We start from the raw sequence: 23,676 nt of genomic DNA, 5'->3' as shown, positions 1-23,676 counted from the left end.
GGGGGCACAGTAAACAGAAGAGGGCTGGCTCTAGCTAGAGAGCTAAGGCTAAAGAGTGGGCAGGGGGCGTGGTCTTCTGTCTAAGCTTCTTATTCTTTAAAACATTGAGTGATGTAGGAAGAACTGTCGCCACACACATCCATGGGTAAAAAGGCCCTGAGCTGACTCATCTTGTCTCATTCACGGCAACGGGGACATTTTTTTCGTTATGAATTCAGTCTTACCCTTCATCTCCTCTTCCGATTTTTCAAACAGAATCTAGTACTGCCCTCATTATCATAATAGCGGCATTTGTTCTGTTACTCAATTCTTTTCTAATGGAGAATTCTTTAAAAAAAAAAAAAACAGTTCAGCGTACACACTTTAAATCCAGCCACAGACATTTCTCAGAAATCAGACATAGGCTTGAATTCTAGTCCCTTGGAGGGAGAAAAGGGAGTTTAAAAGTCTGTACAACTACACTGGGATACCAGAGCAATAATTCTCCAGGAACCTACGTGGAATAAGTCTTGGTACCTGTGATAAGATGGGGGTGGGGCAGAGAAATAGCCACTGCAATTAGCACACCCACCAGGGAATTAGCATGTTCACTTGGTGATTAGCATATTCACTGTGTGGCTAGCATATTCACTGTGTGGCTAGCATATTCACCAGGTGATTAGCATATTCACACCAGGTTAGCATATTCACTGACTCATTAGCATATGCATTGGGCTATTAGCATACTTTCCTGGCAATTAGCATGCTTATCAGGCAATTAGCATGTTCACCAGTTGATCAGCATATCCACTAGGTGATTAGCATATCCACCAGGTGAATATTCACTAGGTTGTTACCCTGTCCACTGGGTGATTAGCATATTCATCATCCACCTATCTGGAAAATGGGGTGTGGTACCCAGTCAAGTTCAATTTGACAGAATCTAGAATTATCTGGCATGAGGGTCTCTGGGCATGGCTATCTGGGACTATCTTAATTGATGTGGAAAGGATGCATCTCAACTGTGGAACCACTCAATCTGACTGAGATCCTGGACTGAAAAGGGAGAAATGAGCTGAGTCCTAAGATTTATCCAAGATTGTCTTGGAGTTCTGTAGCCTCAGTATTACATTAACTAGATGGATGGATGGACAGATGGGTGGATGGATGGATGGATGGATGGATGAATGGATGGGTAGATAGATAGATTAGGTAGATAGATGATAGATACAGAGATGATTGATAAGTGAGATTAGATAGATGATAGAAAAATGACAGATAGATAGATAGATAGATAGACAGACAGACAGACAGACAGACAGACAGACAGACAGACAAATAGACAGGTAAATGGAAGAGAGATGTAAGTAAATGAAGGTCCCTGGTCTCGGCACCAGTCCTTGCAATCAACATGGGTCACAAACTTTCCTTTGAGGTCTCACTTCTCTGTCTTTCTAGTGATTTAACTAAATCACCCCAGGGTTCCCTTCCACCCCAGGATGTGCAGAACCTTCAGTTATAAATACACTTACAGGAAGGGTTTTCCCATCAGGATGGTATAAACGAGGATACAAACAGCAACAAGGGCTGGCATGAATGGTGACAGGCTGCTGGTGGGCACGTACACTGTGGAAATCAGAAGTTCCCTACTCCCGGCCCTACCACTCCTAGACAAGAACCTAAGACTCCACCGTACTACAAAGATGCCTCTCAGCCACATCCATTGCCAGTCTCTTCTCAGAACGAACCCAGATGGCCATCAGTGGAGCGGGTAAGGAAAATGTGGTCATGCACAGTGGACTCAGCCATAAAAAATTAAATTACGAAGCCACAGATAAATGGAAAAACTTACAATAAATGACATCACCCTGGTCCCAAAGACAAACTCCGCATGACCCCACTCATGAAGATACTTACTTGAAATCTTTTGTTTTATATGCTTAAGGGAAGCTAGAAAACCAGAAAAAGGGCCGACATTTTAAGAGAAGGGGGTGGTAAAACACAGGTAAAGTGAAAGTGGGTGAGGAATCGTGAGGACAGACAGGTTAAAGTATAGAAGGAGAGGGGGGCTTCGAGGAAATTTGGGGGGCTTAACAAAAACGAAGGGGGCATGAAAAAGTTGTATGGGAACCTGGGATCTCTCAATCTAAATAAAAATCAGAAGGAACAGTAGAACACAGGTATACAGGTGCCATGGAAGGAGAGGGACGAAAGCCCGAGGGTTAACAGTTTCAGGAGAGGTAGGAGTATTAAAGAGGAGAGGGTGGGGCGGATTAATAAAACTAATAAAACCAATAAAACCAATAAAACCAATAAAAACTAAGGATGTATGAGAAAACCTCGGAAACCCACTGATCTGTAAGTTAATTAAAAAACTTTAACACACACACAGAGAAAGAGAGAGAGAGAGAGAGAGAGAGAGAGAGAGAGAGAGAGAGAGAGAGAGAGAGAGTTTAAACAGCAGTTCTCTGCACAGATTGATAATCCTACTCTTAGAACACATTAGGTGAATTTTTCATTGCCAGGCACGGGACACCTCTTGAGGAATCAGTCAGAGAGGACCCAGAGGCCAAATCAGAATAAGCTCTTGGCAAGGCTCTTGGTTGCCCATCATACATACCTCTATGGTGAGACCTTATTGCTAAGGGCACCTGTCAGCTCAGTTGCAGAACACAGAGAACCCCTTTCTTCTGAGGCTGCCAGAGGGTGCCATGCAGGATGGTGGAGTAGAGAAGACTGCAATGATTCAGCCACTGCTTACCTGCTCCAGAACCAACCGGCTGTCATGACTGTTATGGGGAACCAACTGCTCACTTTCTTTTCTTTTCTTTCTTAAAGTGTTTGTTTATTTTATGTATATGAGTATACTGTAACTGTCTTCAGACACACCAGAAGAGGGCATTGGATCCAATTACAAATGGTTGTGAGCCACCCTGTGGTTGCTGGGAATTGAACTCAGGACCTCTGGAAGAGCAGTCAGTGCTCTTAACCACTGAGCCATCTCTCCAGCCCAACCACTTCCTTGCTGTATGTGGGACCTGTTCCACAGGCAAGGATTCAGACCAAGCACTGTCAAAAATCCCACGACGGGTGTAGGGGGCGTGGTGGGGTGTTGCCAGACACCTTAGAATGGAACCGGCTGTTGTTATTTTGTGAAATGCTCACACTGCCAAACTGAGCCCTAAGTATCTACATTTATACTGAGTGTGACAGCGGCTCATGCAGAGATTCAGAATGGCTTGATGTGTACTGTACAACTTACACTGAGTACTCAGCTGTGGGCGAGTCACCCACTCCAGCCTCCTGTCATCCAAGGCTCTGGAAGGTTCTCGAAGGGGGGAAGAAGAAAGAGTCAGTGGATGGAGGTCAGCTGAGTTTTGGGTGTGGTGTGGCTATAGCATGCTTCAGCCCACAGCAGCTGTGGTTGCCCGCACAAGATCAGGCCTTTTGAAGTTCCAACATGGGTAGATGTTGGGATGCTGAGACCCATTTGTTCCAGAGGAGCTACTGGCAACTGATGGCCGCTAGGGGAGGGACAGTCCCTCTTCTTTGAGGATGTGCCCCTATAGTAAGTTGCCCAGACTCCAGTGAAGTGGAAACTCTAGTTCTTTGGAAAGTCAGTTATGTCAAATGATGGTTTGCTGGGGCGCACAGGAGAAAGGATGTCTTGCTAAAGCAGACACAGGTGAAAGACTGTTTTCCTGAAGCAGACACAGATGAAGCGATGTTTTGATATAGCAAATATGTGAAAGGATGCTCAATGAAGGAATATAAATGCGACCCCACAGACAGTGGGAGAGGAGCCCGGAACATTGGTTTGGTTTGCTCCGCCTCTTTATTCTTCACTAAAGACAGGCATGCATTGGTTTGCCTTACATAGCTCAACTTGTGGTAACACTGCCATTGACAGAAACTTGCCCAGGAACAGCTCATGAGATTCCTTCCACAGCTTGGCACTTCAGCAGCTCTGCCTCAGGCTGGTTAGGGAGCCTGGTGGTTTCTTCAGGATTGAACTTCAGCTACCTGGTGTCTGCATGCCCAGAGGACTGGACTGCAGCTGCTGAGTCGTATTTGGTGTTTGCTACAGGACTGAACTGCTGCCAAAGAAGATCAAGCTCACCCCCCAAAGAACTATTGCTGAACAAGTCCACTTCCCCCATATCCTAATAACTTTTCTCTTCCACTATCTCTGCTGGGTGGTGGGCTAGAGGAGAGGTTGAATACTTATTAAAAGTGGGTTGCAAAAAATGTATGCCTACACCCCAGTGGATGGCCACATGTCGTGTTCACATGAGCATAGTCAGCCAGATTCGGGGTTATAGCAAAATAAATGAATGCAACGAAGACATGAAGCTAGGAGGGAGATTGTGTGAGCCACTCTGGGGAGTCGGAGGGAAGTGGGGGTAAATGGATAGGATCAATATACATTGTATAATGCATGGAACTTTCAAAGAATAAAAATATTATTACAATGTTTCAAAGAAAAGAAATAAAGTATTCTACTGTCTCAGGACTTCATGCCTGGAGTCCCGTGCTCAGCAAGCCCTTACCCAATCCCCGCTGGCCATGCTGGGGCGTATTGAGTAATGATCCTTAGGCATTCTTAGCATGAATGACATGGCAGGCTGCTGCTAGGGTGAGGCTGGTACAGACAGAGGCTTTGGAGGAATTCAACCCTAGGTTCAAAGCCTGGTCCTTCTTCTTATTTGCTGTGTAACACCGAGTGAATTTTGGAGCCTCTCTGAGCTATTATGAAATGCAATTCATGTTTCTGCTGCAACCTCTGCATGGTGGACAGTCACACATTCATTCAGCAAGCATTTGTGGAGCATCATTTGCGAGCCAGCCTTAGAGACACCTGCACTTCTACTCTGGGATAAGCCAACCCCAGACACCTGAAGGGGACACCTGGGCCACTGGGGATGCCTGCCCTGAGTGAGGGTCAGACCTGCTTATCGTCTCTGTCCCTCAGATCATCTTCTGTAACAGATGAGGAGAGCTGAGCAGAGCCACCCACCTCCTGGAATTCCCACAGACTTCAGAGCATGGTCTTAAAACAGTTACTACATTCCTCCCCGGCATATGTCAAGGGACGTCGCACCCCACCCCCAGCTCAGCCATAGCTGTGTCTTACACTGCTCTGTTCACAGTAACTAGGAAACAGACACAATGTATATGTCCTTCAACCCACAGTGAGAAATGAAAATGGGGTGCCTATGAACACTGGGGAATGTAAAGAAAAAATGAAACCGTTAACTTTTCAGGTAAATGGATGGAACTTGAAAAGATCATATAACTGAGGACCCAGAGACTCAGAGAGAGACAAACGTCACAGGTTCCATTTCACCAGAGGCTCCCAAGTCCAGGTCTTCAAATGTGAGTACAGATCCTCGGATATGGTGGTTTGTATATGCTCAGATCAGTGAGCGGCTCTATTAGGAGGTGTGGCCTCGTTGGAGTAGGTGTGGCCTTGTTAGGGTGGTGTATCACTATAGGCGTAGCCTTTAAGATTCTCATCCTAGCTGCCTGAGAGCCAGTATTCTCCTAGCAGCCTTCAGATGAAGATGTAGAACTCTCAGCTCCTCCTGCACCATGCCTGCCTGGATGCTGCCATGTTCCCGCCTTGATGTTGATGGACTGAACTAAATGTCCTTTATAAGAGTTGCCTTAGTCATGGTGTCTGTTCACAGCAGTAAAACCCTGACTAAGACATTGCATAACTGCAGAAGTCAGGAAAGTGAAATGGGACCATTGTGGGGTATGTGGGGCCGGCTGACTACAAGCGAACTGATACAGGGAATGGGGGGCTCTGACCAGGGGGCTGCAGGGAGATACAAAGAAGAGGGAGGAGGGGAACAGTCATTAGGAACCATGCTATTAACTGTCTACCCGTTTACCTATCGTGTACATGAGTAAGTGATTAAATAAACATATACTTTAACTGTTATCTGGGCTCACGATGCTGTCTCCAAGAGCCAAAGACTGTCTAAGACAAACCCCTACACCACTCTGGAGAAGCTCCCTTTTGAGTTGTTGGTCAGAGTTATCTAAGAGACTCCCAAAGGCTTCTGCTATTGGCAGCCTCCCAGAGGTGGAAGATAAGTCCCTATTGCTGGAGGCACCATGCACTTCAGACACAGGGCCCAGAGGACCCCTGCCTGCAACTGACTTAGAACTGACCTGAAGCTGACCTGGAAATGATCTGGGTGTCTCCTCCCTGAGGACAAGCTTTCATGGTACAGGTGTCCTGCAAGCTTCCAAAGGAGGCAAGCAGCCAACAGTCACACCCAGCTATGAAGCCTATGAACTGTAACAATGATCAGCATGGCAGGATAACACTGAGGTGCGGGGCTGCAAGGGTGCAGGGGTGCAGGGGTGATGGGTGCATGGTCACACTGAGGTGGAGTAGCGGCATGCACACCTTGGCAGTAACCAACAGCTCTCTGATTGTTCTTAAGTCTTGTTGAACAAGAGGAAAACCATGCCCCGTACTAGAAACCAGCTTTACTACCCTTAGAGAAGCTAAGGACCTTGGAAGAGAACTTAACCACCACCACTTTACCAAACCAGCACAACCCCTAAGTACATTCTAAACATTTGTCTTTACACCCGCAGGTGCTCACCCCTCTTCAAGGAAACGTCTATTTGCAACAGATAGCAACTGTTACAGAAAACCACAGCCAATCAAAAGGCAGAGTTCTGGAGCCCAGTCCCAATGGAAACATCTACCATACAACTCCTGCATCTAAGGAATACAACTTCTGAATCTAAGGCTCAGAGAGCATTTTAGCAGAGGGGACAGAAAGAATATAATATAGTTGGAGGATCTGGGAGCTTGCCATGGGATTTCTTCTCAGAATGTCAGAAGCTACACCTATGAGGTCCTACCAACATGACTTCCCCAATATGACCTGAACAGGGATTACACCAACAGACATGATAAAGCAGATGGGCGGTCATGGGGGGAAGCCTGCAAGGCCTCAGCTCCACACAAAGAGGCAACTAGGGAGTGTTTAGAGCCAGAGAGACAGTCTTCCCCTGATTAGGAAGAGCACACCAACTGGCTATCCAATACCGAATGGTCAACCCTGAAAACATAGAGGTACAACTAAGATTACATAGACGGAGCAGGTTGTATTTATGTATTTAGGACTACACAACACACACACACACACACACACACACACACACACACACACGAGGATTTGAAAGCAGGAAGTGGGTGGGGAAATGATGTAATCCCATTATAATCTGATAAAAAGCAAAATAAACCAAAAAGCTTTACTTTTATTCTTAATTATGTGTAGGCTCGTGCCTCTTTATGTGGGTACATATGCTTGAGTGCAGTTGATCTAAGAGTCCAGATAAAAAGGCCTTCAGCTCCCGGAGCTGAAGTGGTTGTGAGCTGTCTGCCCATTGCGGATTCTGGGAACTGAATTTAGGTCCTTGGTAAGTGCTAAGCCGTGTCTCTCCAGTCCCGAGATTATAAAATCTTAGTTAGACTCAAGATAAAATTAATTTTTCCTCTGTGTGAAACACAGCTCAATATACTTTTCTCTCCTTATAAAGTCAACTCCTTGGCTGGCTTCAAATTTCTCTGCTCAAGAAATCCTCCTTCCTCAACCTCCTGCCTCCAGAGCAGCTGAGCTCCCGGGCATTGCAGCCTGGCTTTAGCTCAATGTTCTTTATGACTCTACTCAAGGATGTCATCCAAAACTGAAACAAACGTAACTGACCACGCTTATTTATAAGCCAGAGAATCACTAGTCTGACACCTGAGACAGAAGCAGTGATAAAGATTAGTTATCCTTTGTTCCAGCAGCACTATTCAAAACAGAGGTCTGTGTTACAGTGTTACAGTGTTACAACATTACAGTGTTACAGCTGTATCCTGACCATCCGCTGGGTCAGTAACAGCACCAGACTCCACATATCTCAGGCCCCGTGAGGGCAAATGACCTACTTAAAGCCACACAACAGGGCATTGGTCCCTGCCCCAAGCACAAGAAGTGGAAGTCATGAAGGTCAGCCTGCAACAGGAGTCTTTGAGCTGGCAAGGCTCTTCTTACCTGGGACTGTGGAGAGAACTGCTGATGGCTGACTGTCGAGAAGGGATCCTCACTGAGTCAGTGGCCAGGGAGAGGGAACAGCTCATCCAGGACTGCAGACTGCTCTCAGGCTGGGAGCTGATGACAGAGACGTTGTCCCTAGAAGGCAAAGTTAGGATACTGACCACAGTGGCCACCACATCAGAGTCGGAGCCCTGCAGAGTACTCTATGTGGTATGCTACAGACAGGGAGCTGGCAGTGGCCTGTGAAGTGGGAGGAAGAGCTGGCATTTAGAGAGGCCAACTCGGGTCTTAGCTAAGGTCACCTGACTCATGCTTGAAGTCCGGATGGAGTTGCTTTTACTCTAGTATCTTTGCTATTAACCACAGCACTCTGGGACACACAGACACAGACACACAGACACACACACACACACAAAACCACACCAACTAGGGTGTTGAGGGCACTCTGACTTGGTGATCAAGCATTCCATTGAATTCTGTATTAAATAATATGTTCATGGGATATGCAAGGGGTGAAAATCTTCAATCCTCCTTTGCCTTATGGGGATCACCTTGGCAAGCTGGACTTTCTCTTTGTGGTTTTTGATCACGAGAGTAACACCAGAGGAGGGTTACACAGTGAGCGAGTGTGTGTGTGTGTGTGTGTGTGTGTGTCTGTGTCTGTGTCTGTGTTTCTGTGTCTGTATGAGTACATATTGTGAATGTATCTGTGTCTGTGTGAGTGTGTATGTGTGAACGTATCTGTCTGTGTGTGTCTGTATGAGTGTGCCAGTGTGAGTGTGTATATGTGATTGTATCTGTTTGGTGTGTCTGTGTGAATGTATCTATCTATGTCTCTGTGAGTGAGTGTGTCAACTTGAGTGAGTATGTGTGAATGTATCTGTCTGTATCTGTGTGCATGTGTCAGTGTGAGTGTGTATGTGTGAATGTATCTGTCTGTGTCTCTATATGTTCATCTGTGTGTCTGTACCTTTGTGTCTGTGTGAACATGTTTAAATGTATGTGTCTGTGTCTCTATGTGTGCATCTGTGTGTCTGAATGTGTGTGTATACAAGTGAGCCCATACATGCAGAAGTGTAGCATACGTTTCTGTGTACTGGCACACACATACACAGGGGTGTGATATGCTTATCTGCCACTAAGTCAGCCACCATGGGACAGGGCTGCATACATGAACTTGACATTAATCCTATGCTCAAGATCGCATCTTGGGAGACCTGATAACTATCTCTGTGAGCAGCCATGAAATGAAGGCTCCATTCACACTACTGCAGAGACAGGCAGAGGGCCAGTTTGCAGGTTAAGTAAGGAGCCTCCATTTCCTTCTTGGAAGAAGAGGAAGTCAGTGAGGCAGGTGAACCTCAGGAAGGTGAAGGCTTGGAGGGAAGAGTGCACACATAGGTGTGGAGGGCAGGAAAGGTCAGGGTCTAGGCAGTAGGGAATCAGAACCCATGGGTGAAGAGGGGATTAAAGGTCAACGTGGAACACAGGTGTCTACCTAAAAAGTCTGTTTCTGTGGGAACAGGGAGCCATTGAAGGCGGGGAGGGGGATGGGGTATGATAATGCATGTCTTCCCTGTGTCTAAACAATGTCATACAGGCATGCAGGGTGCACTTCGGTAAGGCACATGTTAAACCATGAAGCCAGAGTTTCAGAGGCATGACAGAGAGTTCTCTGATGGGTGTGAACCTTCTCCTTGCCAACTGCACACACGCCACCAGGGGTTCGCCTTCATAAGCCCTGTGGGTTACTTACCCTTCCTTCCCACTGCGGCTGCTACAGTCCACTGCCGTCTGGACGCTAGAAGGAGAGACAAGACAACGACTGTTGTAGTTGTACAGTCAGGACTGGGGACCTGGTCTCCAACACTACACACACCTGGGTTTGCCTCCCACTTCCACCCTTCACTACTGTGTGGTCATAGGGTCCTGAGTTGCCCTCTCTGAGCCTCCCGCCTGCCTTTACAAACTGTGGCTGATTAGTCACACACATGCCCCTGCCTCTGCCTGTGGAGCAGAGAGAGGCAACCCTTGTGGATTGTTCAGTGCAGATCCCAGAGAACAGGAGCAACCATTACCAGTGCTCTTTAAAAAAAAACGTAACTAGGGATAGGGCTGTGGTGAAGATCACTGGCTGCTCTTGTAGAGGACTTGGGTTCAACTTCACCATGCACTTACACCATGGTTCACAACCATCTGCAACACCAGTTCCAGGGGATCAAAGGCCCTCTTCTGGCTTCTGAGGGCACCCAAAAAATGGACATATATGTAGGCGAAATGCTCAGACACAAAACAGTAATTTTTGGGAATGCAATTGGCATCACTGACATTAACCAGATTGTTATTGGCATGCCTGACACTTGCCTCATAGTCTTCGGGAAGTCCACAAATCAGGATCAGGCAGGATAGCTTCCTGGAGCATTGTGGGAAACTCCTAATCTAATTACACAAGTAGCTATTCTTCAGGGAGAAACATATTTACACACTCTGCCCACACTGTCTGCGTCCATTCTAGAGACGAAGAGAGTACACCACGCACAAGGTCACTGAGCTTCCAAACCCAGCCTTGTGGAGACCACAGGGCACACTGATAGTCAGTGTGCCACTGCCATCGAAGGTCGATCCAGACAAGACCACACCCCTGCATCTAAATTGCCTTGACTCTGAGTCCTCAAGCTGAGCCTCCAGCCACAAGTCTGCTGGGATTTGGACATGTCTGAGGAGAACATATCTGTTGTTCCTTGTTTCTTCCTCTAAAGACACATTACCCTATAGCCCCTTATTTCAAGCATGCATCTCCAGTGGACTGACGGCCTTGAAGGGCACAAACATGTCTTGAGTGCATGGAGACAGGACAGTAGGGTCCCTGGTGCTCAAAATCAAATGTCTAATCCCAAGAGGCTGAACCTCATTTTCCTCTCGGTGTGAGGCCTGCGGGAAGCTAGCCCTTCCATCTCTCCATTTGGAATCCACACTCCTGAGCTCAGACACCGGACACCATTCATTACAGGCACAGCACCACACAGTCTGTCCAGCCCAGCGACAGAACACACATGGGCGCTGACACTCATCCAGGTTTGGTCTCTGAAGGTGGCTCTGGGGACTTGGAATTCAGAACCACTTCCTCCTGGAGGGACTCTTTCCCAAGAGACTTGGACACTTTCTGATGTTATGTGTCTGCTGGTCTACCCTGGATGTGTGATGCTTTTAAACCCAGTCTGTAGGAGCAAACCCCCACTGAGTGTGTGAGTCCCGTCTGCATGCTTCCTGTCTGCATGGTACCCCCATGGGCTCAGCAGCTGAGATATCAGCTGACAGAAGAGGGAACACAGCTTTGTAAACAGCACCTCCCTATAAAGTTGACCTTTTTGGTCCCAAAAGACTACTCTGACGGTACAAATCAAGATTGTTCGCACTTGAGCAAGGAGAGCTAGGATTTCCATGCATCATGACTACACCATGTAAGCCACCATCTCATGATAAACAAGACTGTAGCCACCATTGCTACACTCCACACCCTTCACCCCTGCCAAAGTCTGTGCTTGGAGCAGGCCTCATTTAAGTAAGGGCGGGTGTTGTTACAGTGTGGAAGGGCAAGTTGAGGCGTGAGGCCAGGTGCGCTGTCCGCGGTACTGATCTAACTGGAGGCTTAGCAAGTGTGCTGTCCGTTGTACTGATCTGGCGGACCGCTTTAACAGAGGCGCTGTCCGCGGTACTGATCTGGTTGACTCCATGACAGAGGGAGGCTCAAACCACAGCCCTGGGCTGGTGACTATCGTTCTTTTTATCTTCTTGGCCAGTGTGGTTTTGCAAAGGGAACCTGTGCCAGGAATTTTAAAACAGATGTTGGCAAGGATCGAGGTAATTGATTAAGTGTCTTCAGATGTATTCCTCCTGGGTACCTTTACCAGACAGCCTCAGTCTAAATGCAAATACAGGCTGGGAAGTGACGCCTGGATTCGTTTGCTCCGTGTCAGTGACTGACGTGAGCTCACCAGCACGGTAGCCCAGAGGGGAACAGAGGAGACCTTGATAGGAGGTGAAGGACACGTGACACATCCTATATGAGAACAAAGCCGTCTTTGGCTGGAGTCAGAGGGGAGGGGGTCGGGGGGAGAGGCCAACTCTAGGAACAAGCCATGGCTTTGTGGCTTAACGTATGCATCAATGAGACTTCAGATGCCTATGAGACTCGGTTTCCTTATCTTTAGTTTCTGAGAGCAGACCTGGAGCCAATAGGTATCTGGTAACACGTGCAAGGGCAAAGTGTGCCAAGCAGTAACAACTGTCTTACAGAAAGGGAACCACAGGGGATCCATCACCACCGCTTCCTGCAGTGTTAGAAGTAGACTTGGTGAATGGTGGGAGTGGTGTTGGTTACCATCCTTCTCAGAGAGCAGGGCCACCTGTAACATCCATTTAGTGCTAGAGGGCACAGGGGCCCGTGCAGTGACTCTAACCAGGTTCAACCTCTTTAGATGAACAGAGAGCTCACTCAAGCTGTTCTTCCAGTCAGGGCATGTTCAGCACTCGTGGAGGGCAGCTATAAGACAAAGGCTGTGGGGATGGTCATCTCATGGGGCGGGGAACTTCACTTCCAGGCCAGAGCCAAGGCTCAACAGTGAGTTGTTGACACACAATGTGTCCTCAGAAGGTCAGTCTCTGGCTCAATCCTGATGGCTCCAGGTCTGCTCCACAGCCTGATGTCAGACCAGTTGTTAGAGCCTGTGTGCTGGAGGTCACCCAGTATCCACTCACCCCACTCACAAGGACATGCTTGCTTCCAGAGTTCTCATCTCAGATGGGCCTGGCTGGGAATGACACTCTCTTTCCTGTGACTCTGAAGTCAAGGGTAAGCTATGGACCCCTCCACGCCCTACTGCACCTCCAGGCAAGGCAACAGGCAGAGAAGCTGCAGATTTTGGGGCTAGGAATAGGTGGCGGTTTCTGTCAGCCAATGTAGCTTTCCTCCCATGACTAACGAGCACATTCCAGGCCCGGGGCATGAATGGAAACATTTCCTCCATTAGTCTAAGGTTGATGCTACAGTCTAGCTGACAGTGCCAGGCCCTGCTGCAGAGTCACGCCAGAGTCAGCTGCCTGACGTTCTGAGCTTGGCTCCCAGCCTGCAAGGCCTGCTCCATTAAGATCTAATTCCAGGTGAACTGTAGAATTGTGATTAGGCATGATGAGAACAAGTCTCTCAACTTGACAGTTAGAGAGTTAGGCTCTCTCTCTCTCTCTCTCTCTCTCTCTCTCTCTCTCCCTCCCTCTCTCCCCCTCTCTCCCCTCTCCCCCTCCCCTCTCCCCTCTCTCCCCTCTCTCCCTCTCCCATCTTCCTCTCCCTCTCCTCCTCTTTCTTCCTTCTCTAACCTAGTGGTCTGAAGACTAATTGAGAATTTATAAAGAAGTATCTTGGACCACTTAGACCAATCTTTCAGGCTGCAATCCAAACCTCTCATTCGAGTCAATAAGTGTGCACAATGTGCAGTTTGGAGCTGCTGATGGGGGGACCCGGCTGGCCCCAGGGCATGAACTTGAAGCCCCACTCTGTGCAGCAGACCAACAGTGAGGCAACACATATTTCTTTTTGTCTTTGATGGTCTGTGATGTTCTTCTTCATGTCCTGGTTGTGTCTTATCAACTTGACACAGAGTAGAGTCATGTGGGAAGAGGAACCTCAGTTGAAAGGACACCTTCATCAGAGAGGTCTGTAGGTAGGTTTATAGTGCGTTTCCTTGATTAATGATTGATACAGTTGGGCCTAACCCGCTGTGGGTAGTGTCAACCATGGGTTCTATAAAGAAAGCAGGCTGAGCAAGCCATGAGGAGCAAGCCAGTAATTGGCACCCCTCCATGGTTTCTGCTTCACTTCCTGGCTCCAAGTTCCTGCCTTGAGCTCTGGCCCTGACTGTGGTGGTTCGAATATGCTTGGCTCAGGGAGTGGCACTATTAGGAGGTGTGAACTTGCTGGATTAGGTATGGTCTTGGGGTGAAGTGAATCACTGTTGGGGGTGGGCTTTGAGAGAGCTTATTCCTAATTGTGTGGAAGCCAGCCTTCTCCTAGTGGTCCTCAGAACAAGATGTAGAGCTCTCAGCTCCTCCTGCACCATGATGCCTGCCTAGATGCTGCCATGCTCCTGCCTTGATGATAATGGACTGAACCTCTGAACCTGTGAGCCAGCCACAACTAAGTGTTGTCTTTTATAAGAGTTGCCACAGTCATGGTGTCTGTTTGCAACAATGAGAACCCTAACTGTGGTGTAGAACTGTGACTTTAAATGACCCTCTTCCCACCGAGTTGATTCTGTTCGTGGTGTTGATCAAGGCAACAGAGACCCTGATTACAGTGGCAGGGAGCAGCAGGTAGGTGCGTTGTCTGTGCTTTGCAATGAGCCAGGACTTTTCTGTAGGCATCTCTTATTTCTTTAGTCCCCAGTATCTGGGCAACTGAGAGTCTCAGCCAGTTTCAGGGAATCTCTGTGAGAGAAGAAAGACAGGAGGGGGAGAAAGGGAGGTGGAATATGGGGAAACATAAAAGACAGATCCTCCGGCCTGCAGGTCTTCCTCCAGGACCTGAATGTGACATGGTCTGTGGTGTGGTGCACTGCTGTTCCCAGAGGGTGGCCCTGCTCTGGGGACTGTGGAAACATGGAGACTGTGGTCTGGCTGGCAGAGTCGCAGAGGTGTGAGACACCCTTGAAAATGACATCCGGTTCTGGTCCAGGCATGAACTCACCAGGCTGCATGCCCTGTGTCTTTCCAATTGACATGCATGTCCCCTTCCATGGGAGGCCATTGCTCTGAGCAAAAATCTCTCCTCCCTTTAGCTAATAGAAGTCTCTTTTCTTGCTTTCTGGAACATTCCTCTTGGTCCTTGTGCGTGCTTTCCCAGATTCTCCTCTCATAGATCTGCACTGCCTCCTCCCTAGTGGAACCACCTGTTCCACGGGTCACCTGTTCCACGGATCACCTGTTCCACTGGTCACCTGCCACCAGGGGCTTTTAGATTGCTGCAGAGCCAGGCACTCTCTCCTGCTTAATTTGCCTATCTCACACAAGCTATTCAGCCCCTGTCCACCAAGAGATGAAGAAAAAATGGCGTCCAAAAGAAGGAAGGAAAACACAAAGGCACAGGGGGGATGTCTGGCATGGAAGAGGTGCTCAGGAAAGGTTTATCAATCGAATGGATGGATAGATGAATGAATTAAAGAACGGGGGCAACAAGTAATGTCTGAGTCTCTGCAGGTACACGCTTCCCTGTGGGGAGCTGCATTTTTACCTCTTATGGATCCATCTTAGAAAGGAAGAGAGCAAGGATCAGAGCGACTGGATATTTGTTTGAGGTCATGTGATATGGAGGTCTATGCTCTCTTCCCCTCCTCCAACAAGAGCAGTCCCACTCGTTGCTGCATGGGGGCGCTCCTGGGTACCAGGAGCATTGCCTGACACCTATGTTCAGGCATCCCACCCCGTCCCACAGCTCTCCTGAGATGCAGGCACGTTCCCTTCCAACTTGGTGAACAGTGAGGCTGACAGTATGTGGAAACTGGTATGTGGAAAAAAAAAGACATCAGTAACTCGGCAAGGAAGAATATGTTCAGCCTCGAATGCTGAGATCAGGAGGAGAGGAGACCAATACTGGAGCTGCGTTCAGGTGCCCATGGCCTGAAACTCAGGAGAGATGGAGTCAGGCAGAGGGTGAGTCTTGTTGCCATAGAGACAGATACGTCTTATGTGAGCATACGTCTTATCTGGGGATAGTGGCTCTTTGGATAGAGCCCGGGGTGACATCTGGGGTGCTTTGTGACTCATCTTGGTTCATTACTCAGCTGGGAAGTCTGGCCTCTGATTCCTGCCATAGCTTGTACCACCCCTGAGCTGCTCTGTTTCCGTCCCCTTTGCTATCTTTGGATTCATTTGTGTGTGTGTGTGTGTGTGTGTGTGTGTGTGTGTGTGTGTGTTTTTGAGAGACAGAGAGACAGAGAGACAGAGACAGAGACAGAGACAAAGACAGAGACAAACTTGAAAAGTAAGCCAAAACAAGCCTGACTTTAAGTGACTTACGCCAGAGCTGTGTCACAGCAACAAGAAAGTAACAGGCACAAGTTCAGACCAGACAAGTTGCTCCCCTAGGACGACACACTGGTCTCTTTCTAGCTGGTCCCACGCTTCAAAGGTGACAAGGACAGTATCCCTCTTCTCTCAGTCGACCAAACAGCAACCCTCAGGCATTTTGGGGTCCCCTCAGACTTTCAGGGATGACAGAGGTCTGCAGACCACAGCCCCACCTGGCCACCACCCATTTACCTTTCTGTGTCACTGTCACTGGATGCCACCTCTTCCAAGGCTGCCTGCAGGTCCGCAATGCGCCGGATGGATGTCTCCAGGTCTGTCTGCAATGTTTGCCTCACAGCTGCCAGCTCCTCCACATACTTATCCTGCAGGCAGAGACCACAGAACCCATTGGTCTTGATGAGAACTCCACAGTACTCCAGAGTTCTCCAGAGTTGGGGGCGAAGGGACAGCCTTAGCAGAGACTGCGATGTAAGCAAATCACTCTCAGGTTCTCACCACAGACAGAAGGGGGCATGGGGAGCGTGAAGCCCTGGGTATCCCAGGCAGAGCCCTGCTGGCATGTTCCAGGAACGCAAAGCTGGGTCATCCATAAGGTCATCCTTATACATTTATGAGCCTAGAGACATGCTTTGGTTTATGCCACCACCTTACTGGGTGCAAAGCCATCTTAAATTGGTCAGTAAATGGACCAACCAAGCTGAACCTGGTGAGGAAGGTTTGGAGCCACACAGAGCAGGGTTCTGCTCCCTGGGCATCAGTCCTGCCGTTCTTGGCCTGTTCCCAGCTATGCCTGCCTACACATTGCCCACTCCTTGACACAACCACCACAGACCAATGCTCCAGAACTGTAAGCAAGCTCCTGCTTTCATAAGAGTCACCTTGGTCATGGTGTGCACAGCAATAGAACTGAAGCTAAAAAGTATACAGTGTAGGATGGCCTGGTGGGGCCCCTTGCTGACCGACAGACCTGGCAGACATTTAGGGGTCGGTTTTTCTGCAGCCAGCAGCAGTCACCTGACCAAAGCCTCCCTCACTGAGAGCCTGGCAGGGGAGTTGTGAATATTTGTCCTTCAGAGCTGAGCAGCCGAGACCTTCAAGGGCAAGGACTTAGCATGGGTGCTAGAAATCGAGCTTAGTACTCTTGGTTGTCTTGGTGGTACTCATCCACTGAGATCAGTACTGTCTGGTGGGACCGTGACTCAATTTTGTCTTGACTCTTTGGGAAATCTCTGGTGTCCACGAAGCACCTGTTTTTCAGTTTATCCCTTAACACCATGCTTGCTGATGGAAGGTGAGTCAGCCCCTGGAGACTTTAAGTCTGGACAAAGAGTTGGCGAACAGGCCTTGGGATATACCATGACAGGTCAAGGTCGGATACTGTTATATCCCACAATGCACCAGATACCTCGAGTTAGAGAATTGTCTGGCTACATTCAGAATCTCTCTTTTGGAAATTAATTCCACAGGACAGATCAGAAGGCAATGCCGGGCCCTGAACATGAGTTTGCTCAGGGCAGTGTGGCCAATGATATGAGAATCTGAAAGCCAAAAGTTATACCCAGCTTTGGGGATGGTTAGGAAGATCACAGAACATCACTTCGATGTCATTAGACAGTTTTTCACAGAAGTAAGGGCTGTGGTAATGTGAACAGAATCCTTGAATACTGTGGAGCAAACAGAATCACCAAGATGTCTGTCACTTGGAATCCATAGCAACTACACACCTCACACAACACATACATACAAATGCACTCATACACATACCTCACGCCACACATATACACAAACCACCATGTACACTATACACACACACATACACACACTCTACATACAAACTACCATGCACACTAGACACACACGCATATTACATACAAACCACCACATACGCTACACACACTACATATAAAATACCACATATATTACATACACACTACATACAAAACACCACATATACTACACACACACACATACACACATACCACACACACACCTGCTATCTAATATACACAAAACACACTTGCCATGTACAAACCCCCACTACCCCCACCTGCTACACACACACACACACACACACACACACACACACACACACACACACACACACACACACCCCACCCACACACACACACACACCCCCCACACACACACCACACACACACACACCCCACACACACACACACACACCCACACACACACACACACACACACACACACACACCCCACACACACACACACACACACACACACACACACCACACACCCCCCACACACACACCACACACCCCACACAAACACCACACCCCACCCACACACCACCACCAACACCACACACACACCACACACACGCACCACACCACACACCCTACACACACACACACACACACACTTACCACATACACACACACACACACACACACACACCACACACACATACACACACCACACATATACCACACCACACCCACATACACCACATCGCCCACACAAATACCCCACACACACATCACACCACACACACACACTCCATCACACACACACCACATCACACACACACACATCTCACACACATAGCACACACATCCACACACACACACACATACACACCACACACACACCACACACACACACATACACACACACCACACTCACACACACACACACACACACACACACACACACACACACACACACACACACACACACACTCACATACACACACACACACGATTGTTGGGTGGGACTTGGAGTTTCAGGTAGAGCAGGGTCCTGGGTGAGATTAATTTAAAACTGATCCACTCATTTGAAGTTCCTTTTTGGTTAGCTATTCAAGGAAACACACAGATGCCTAATGGAGGTGTGCAAGGTAAAGATTGCGGTGACACAATTCTGACAACTCCAGCAGTCCAGTAACCACAGACAGATTTCCAGGCCTCTCTGAAGAAACTAAGGACAGCTACATCACTACAGGCTACAGAGTCAGGATGTGAACCCAATCCATGGGGTTGCCCGTGCCCCATCCAGGGAACCCTGCAAGGACCACATCTGTTTCCCATCACAGGAATGGACATTCTGCCATGGCCTGGCCTCCCCTTTCTCACTATCAGGAGTTAGAACCTTAAAGATGGCATTACATCTCTCTGACAAAACTGAGTACTGCAATAGGTGTGGCCCAACCAGGCCAGGCTGGGACTTCGCAGAGCTGAAAGGGGAAGAACAATGTGGTCAGAAGCAGGTGTGTGTGGGCAAGGCTAGCATAGGCAAGGCCAGCTTACACTTCAGGTGGTGCTGCCAGCCATGGAATGTTAACCTCAGGACAGGCAAGTGAGGGACAAGCTGGGGCCAAGCCCCAGACCACAGCTAGGAGCCAGACAAGGACATCAGGACATGTGGAGGGGGTTGTGATGCAAAGGTCACCAGCAGGTCAGGTAGATACAGCTAGGAAAATGACTGGGGCTGAAGCCCAGAAGATTCAGAGCACTGTGGGAGCACCACTCCCTCCCAGGCTGAGACAGAGCACTGTGGGAGCACCACTCCCTCCCAGGCTGAGACAGAGCACTGTGGGAGCACCACTCCCTCCCAGGCTGAGACAGAGCACTGTGGGAGCACCACTCCCTCCCAGGCTGAGACAGAGCACTGTGGGAGCACCACTCCCTCCTAGGCTGAGACAGAGCACTGTGGGAGCACCACTCCCTCCCAGGCTGAGACAGAGCACTGTGGGAGCACCACTCCCTCCCAAGCGGATAGGGCACTGTGGGAGCGCTACTCCTCCCTAGGCTCAGAACAAAGCATTGTGAGATCACTTCTTCCCAGACTGAGACAGAGCACTGTAGGAGCACCACTCCTTCCTAGGTTCAGGCACTGTGGGAGCACCACTCCCTCCCAGGCTGAGACAGAGCACTGTGGGAGCACCACTCCTTCCTAGGTTCAGGCACTGTGGGAGCACCATCCCTTCCCAGGCTCAGTTACCAGTGGTTCCGGCCTGGCCTCTACCTCCAAGGATTGTGACAGCTGCTTCTTAGGAGAAATCTGGGTTTTTACCTTCCAGCCTAGCTTACGCCTCATCACCTGAGCCAGGTGGGCATGGAGGAATAGCGTGAGGTGCCGTACACTGGTCACATGACTGTTCTGCCTAGAGACAAGGGTCCTGAAGACCAGAGCAGGGAAGCGTTCTGCACAGTAGAGCTGTGGTGGTCATCTGAGGTGAGGCATCCCAGGACTGGTGTGCAGACTCTGGAGCATGGCGCCTCTCCTCAGAGTAGCTTCTCTTCCAGGGCTCTTGCTCAGGGAAAGATCATGCACAGGTATGTGGTCCCAATCCTCAGGGAACACTCTGAAGAGAAGAGGAGATGGGCAGGCATGGGCAGAGACTGGTGTCCTGCTCTGCTGCTGGCCCGGGCCAGAAAAGTGGGACTTGAGCTGAGGTAAAAATGTAATCTTGCAGGTTCTGGAGTCATCAGCTTTACAGAGTCGAATCTCAGAGGTGTGGCTTGAAGGTCAAATAGCTAATCTTTAAAGGGCTAATGTGCCGGTGGCAGGGGGAGCACAACATTGCTAACATCACATTCCCAGAAGAGGAAACTTGGCGAGGGCAACATTGTTTCCCTTTCACTGGGGAGGCCAAACCTAGAATAAGAAGCGTGGAATGTGGAAGTCTGGCCAAAGACAACAGGTCCCGAGGAAAGTGTGTGGACTAAGGATTTAGGCATAATGGTCACCTTGCCTCCACTGCCTTCTAATGCCTTCTACTGCCCATCCTCTATCTGCTGTCTGTGGGCACCAGACTAGGAAGGAGCACACCAGATCAATGGAGCACTCTGGAGCCAGGGAGCACCCCAGAGAGAGGGAGCTGCATAACCGGCGATCAGCAGTCAGCAGAGCCGAGCTCTCCCACTTCAGTTTGGGAACCTGCGGGAATCTGCTGACTAAGAAGACCAAGACATCAGTCCCAACACTGCAGAGCCCAGCAGCCAGCCCAAGGCAGACAAAACAAGACCCCTCACCCTATCACAACCTAGAGAAGACGTGCAGAAAGAAAGGGCCAGTTGGAGACAGATGGTTCAAGCTCGTGACCCCCCTGCCTCCAACGTCTTCTAGGGACAGATGCCCAACTGGCGTGATGATCACATTGGGGCACACTGAAAGTTGTCTCAGCTGCCCCTCCAGAGCACAGCTGTGTTCTGAGGCCCCATAAGAGCTTAGGATCCTCTATTGTTAGCGAGGAACATGCTCAGGGGTGGAACACTAGTATGATATAAGCCTGTTTGATATATGCATGGCAGAAAACCCCACAGGAAACCACCCAATCCCCAGACAGATCTATGGCTGTTTGGCAGGGAAAGAAACACAAACAGAAATGGCTTCCATATTCCTACAACACACTCCTCCTGTCCAATCACACACCTTTGCATTCAAGCCACATTTATTGATCTCCTACTGGGCGCCAGTTTCCCTGGAGCTGACACCATCACAGGACCTGATCCACCTGCACTGCTTATGCCTGGCACATGGTGGACATGTACACGCTTAGGGCAGAGAGAGTCAGCGTCACTACACGGCTGACGGGGACAAAGGAAAGGACAGGGTCTGATGTACACAGGATTCACACGCATCGTGTTTACCAAGATAAAGACAACAGCGGGCAGTGTAAGCTCCTGGCCCAGCATCGCTCACAGGCATTGGGAGGCCTTTAGACTTCCAGGCTGCTGCTCTCCCGGGGGCACCGCGTGCACAGTTGCTGTGTGGGAAGCGGTTCAGACGATAATAAATGCCAGCAATTACGATGGTCTCTGCTCGTGACATTCAATTAGAGGCTAATACCAAAGCTGTTGTTTGCTGCTTGTTTCTTTACCCAGAGCACCCTGCTCCCCAGAGACCTTCGTCTGCCTGGGATGCACGGCAGCTCTTCCCTCAGGCTCCGTGCCCCTGAGGAGGCCTCTCAAGGTTCAGTTCACAGATCTCACGACATCCTAGAAGTTCATCCGTCTTGCTGTTTTCCAGCACAGTAAGGCAGACAGAAGCTTCCTGCTAGGTAGGATGTGTGTGTTTAAGTGAATAGGTGATGCACATGGATCTATTGCCAGTGGTTTGCTTAGTAAATATAAGCGTGCATTTATTAACACGTGTGTAATCAGCAACTGGCAAATTGTTTTAATTCAACTCTGTAGCCCAGGCTGGCCTTGGAATTTTCATCCTCCTCTGGGCTTATAGGCTTCACCCCTATCACGGTATCACACCCAGCTCCCGTTCTAATATAAAATCCAAATGACTCTGAATGTCACACAGACAGGAGGATTTCAAAACAGTTCTGAAACACACACACACTCTCTCTCTCTCTCTCTCTCTCTCTCTCTCTCTCTCTCTTGCTCTCTCGCTCTCTCATACACGCAGTGTATATGCATATACATACATACATACATATATACATACATATCACACATATCACACATACTTGAAACATACCTGAGCATACAATGACTGTTGCTGAGTTAATTCCTAAGTGAACATCTTGATCTGTAGTTCTGATTCGGACTGGGGTTCTGCTGAATGGTTGAAATCTCTTACCTCGCTTAATATCAATAAGATCCCTTAGATCCAAGCACCGTGGAAACAGACTATAATTGGAGGATGTTATAGTAAATTACAGGCCGTAGCCATTCTCCCTGGCGTGAGCTATCAAAACACGCTGATGTCCTCTCTTTATGATTTTCCAGATCTTCTGCAGAAACTATGGATTTGGCGTTTTATGAGAAACTTGGAAAATGGGCTTCATTTCTCCGGTTCATTGCAACCGAGTCCCCCTCTACCTGAGCAAGAGCCGGCTATCGGCAGGAAGAGGAGCCAGGGACCTTGCAGTCGCTGTTCCACGAAGTCCTTCCCTTACTCATCCTGCAAACTCTCTATTCCACTCTATTTTTATGTTGCGATAACAGACGCAGAGAGACTCATCAAAGATCTGATTTTAGTTCGTGTTCCGCTGCTATAATGGAGCACCCGAGACTTGGTAATTTAGATAGGGAAGAGCTTTATTTTAGCTCTTGGTTCTGCCACTCCAAGGGCATAGCACCCGGTGGGTGTGGCTGCTGGTAACTGCCACGTGCACCTGGCAGAACGTAGGAAAACAGAAAGGGATTTTTGTTCTCACGGATACACGGGAGCTTCCTCTCAGGCTCTTTGCCTGCGAGGCAGCCTCTCAAGATTCAGCTTGCCTGCACCACAGTTTACTGGACAGAACAGATCTCACAACACTCTTGAAGTCTATCCATCTTGCTGCTTTCTGACACAGTAAGGAAACAAAAGCTTCACCATCACTGAGATCAAGGAGTTACCCTTTTTGACAGTCACTCTGGAAGTAACTAACCATTTTGGTCCTCTGAGAGAAAGAACTCCCTTTTGTGTGTGCATGCCCGTGTGCGTGTGCGTGCGTGTGCGTGCGTGTGTGTGTGTGTGTGTGTGTGTGTGTGTGTGTGTGTGTGTAAAACCTTAACTCCCTTTTCCCAACCCCACTCAAAGGTCTCACTACCTTCCAGCACTGGAAAGTTATTTAAAT

General features: G+C 48.9%; 1 protein-coding gene across 1 annotated transcript in view; it reads right to left on the bottom strand.

The window, feature by feature from the left end:
* The window catches only part of Myo18b (myosin XVIIIB), a 194,338-nt gene that overhangs the window by 19,909 nt on the left and 150,753 nt on the right, over positions 1-23,676 (bottom strand). Inside the window, exons 39-41 of the mRNA XM_032886778.1 lie at positions 16,362-16,492; positions 9,808-9,852; positions 8,049-8,186 (exon numbers count right to left, since the gene is read on the bottom strand). Of these exons, the coding sequence (XP_032742669.1) occupies positions 8,049-8,186; positions 9,808-9,852; positions 16,362-16,492 (314 nt within the window). The remainder of the gene's footprint in view (positions 1-8,048; positions 8,187-9,807; positions 9,853-16,361; positions 16,493-23,676) is intronic.

This window comes from Rattus rattus, chromosome 16, assembly GCF_011064425.1.
Source record: "Rattus rattus isolate New Zealand chromosome 16, Rrattus_CSIRO_v1, whole genome shotgun sequence".
In the NCBI taxonomy this organism is placed as follows: domain Eukaryota; kingdom Metazoa; phylum Chordata; class Mammalia; order Rodentia; family Muridae; genus Rattus; species Rattus rattus.
The sequence above is the reverse complement of the archived record's forward strand: the minus strand, read 5'-3'. Positions and strand labels throughout refer to the sequence as shown.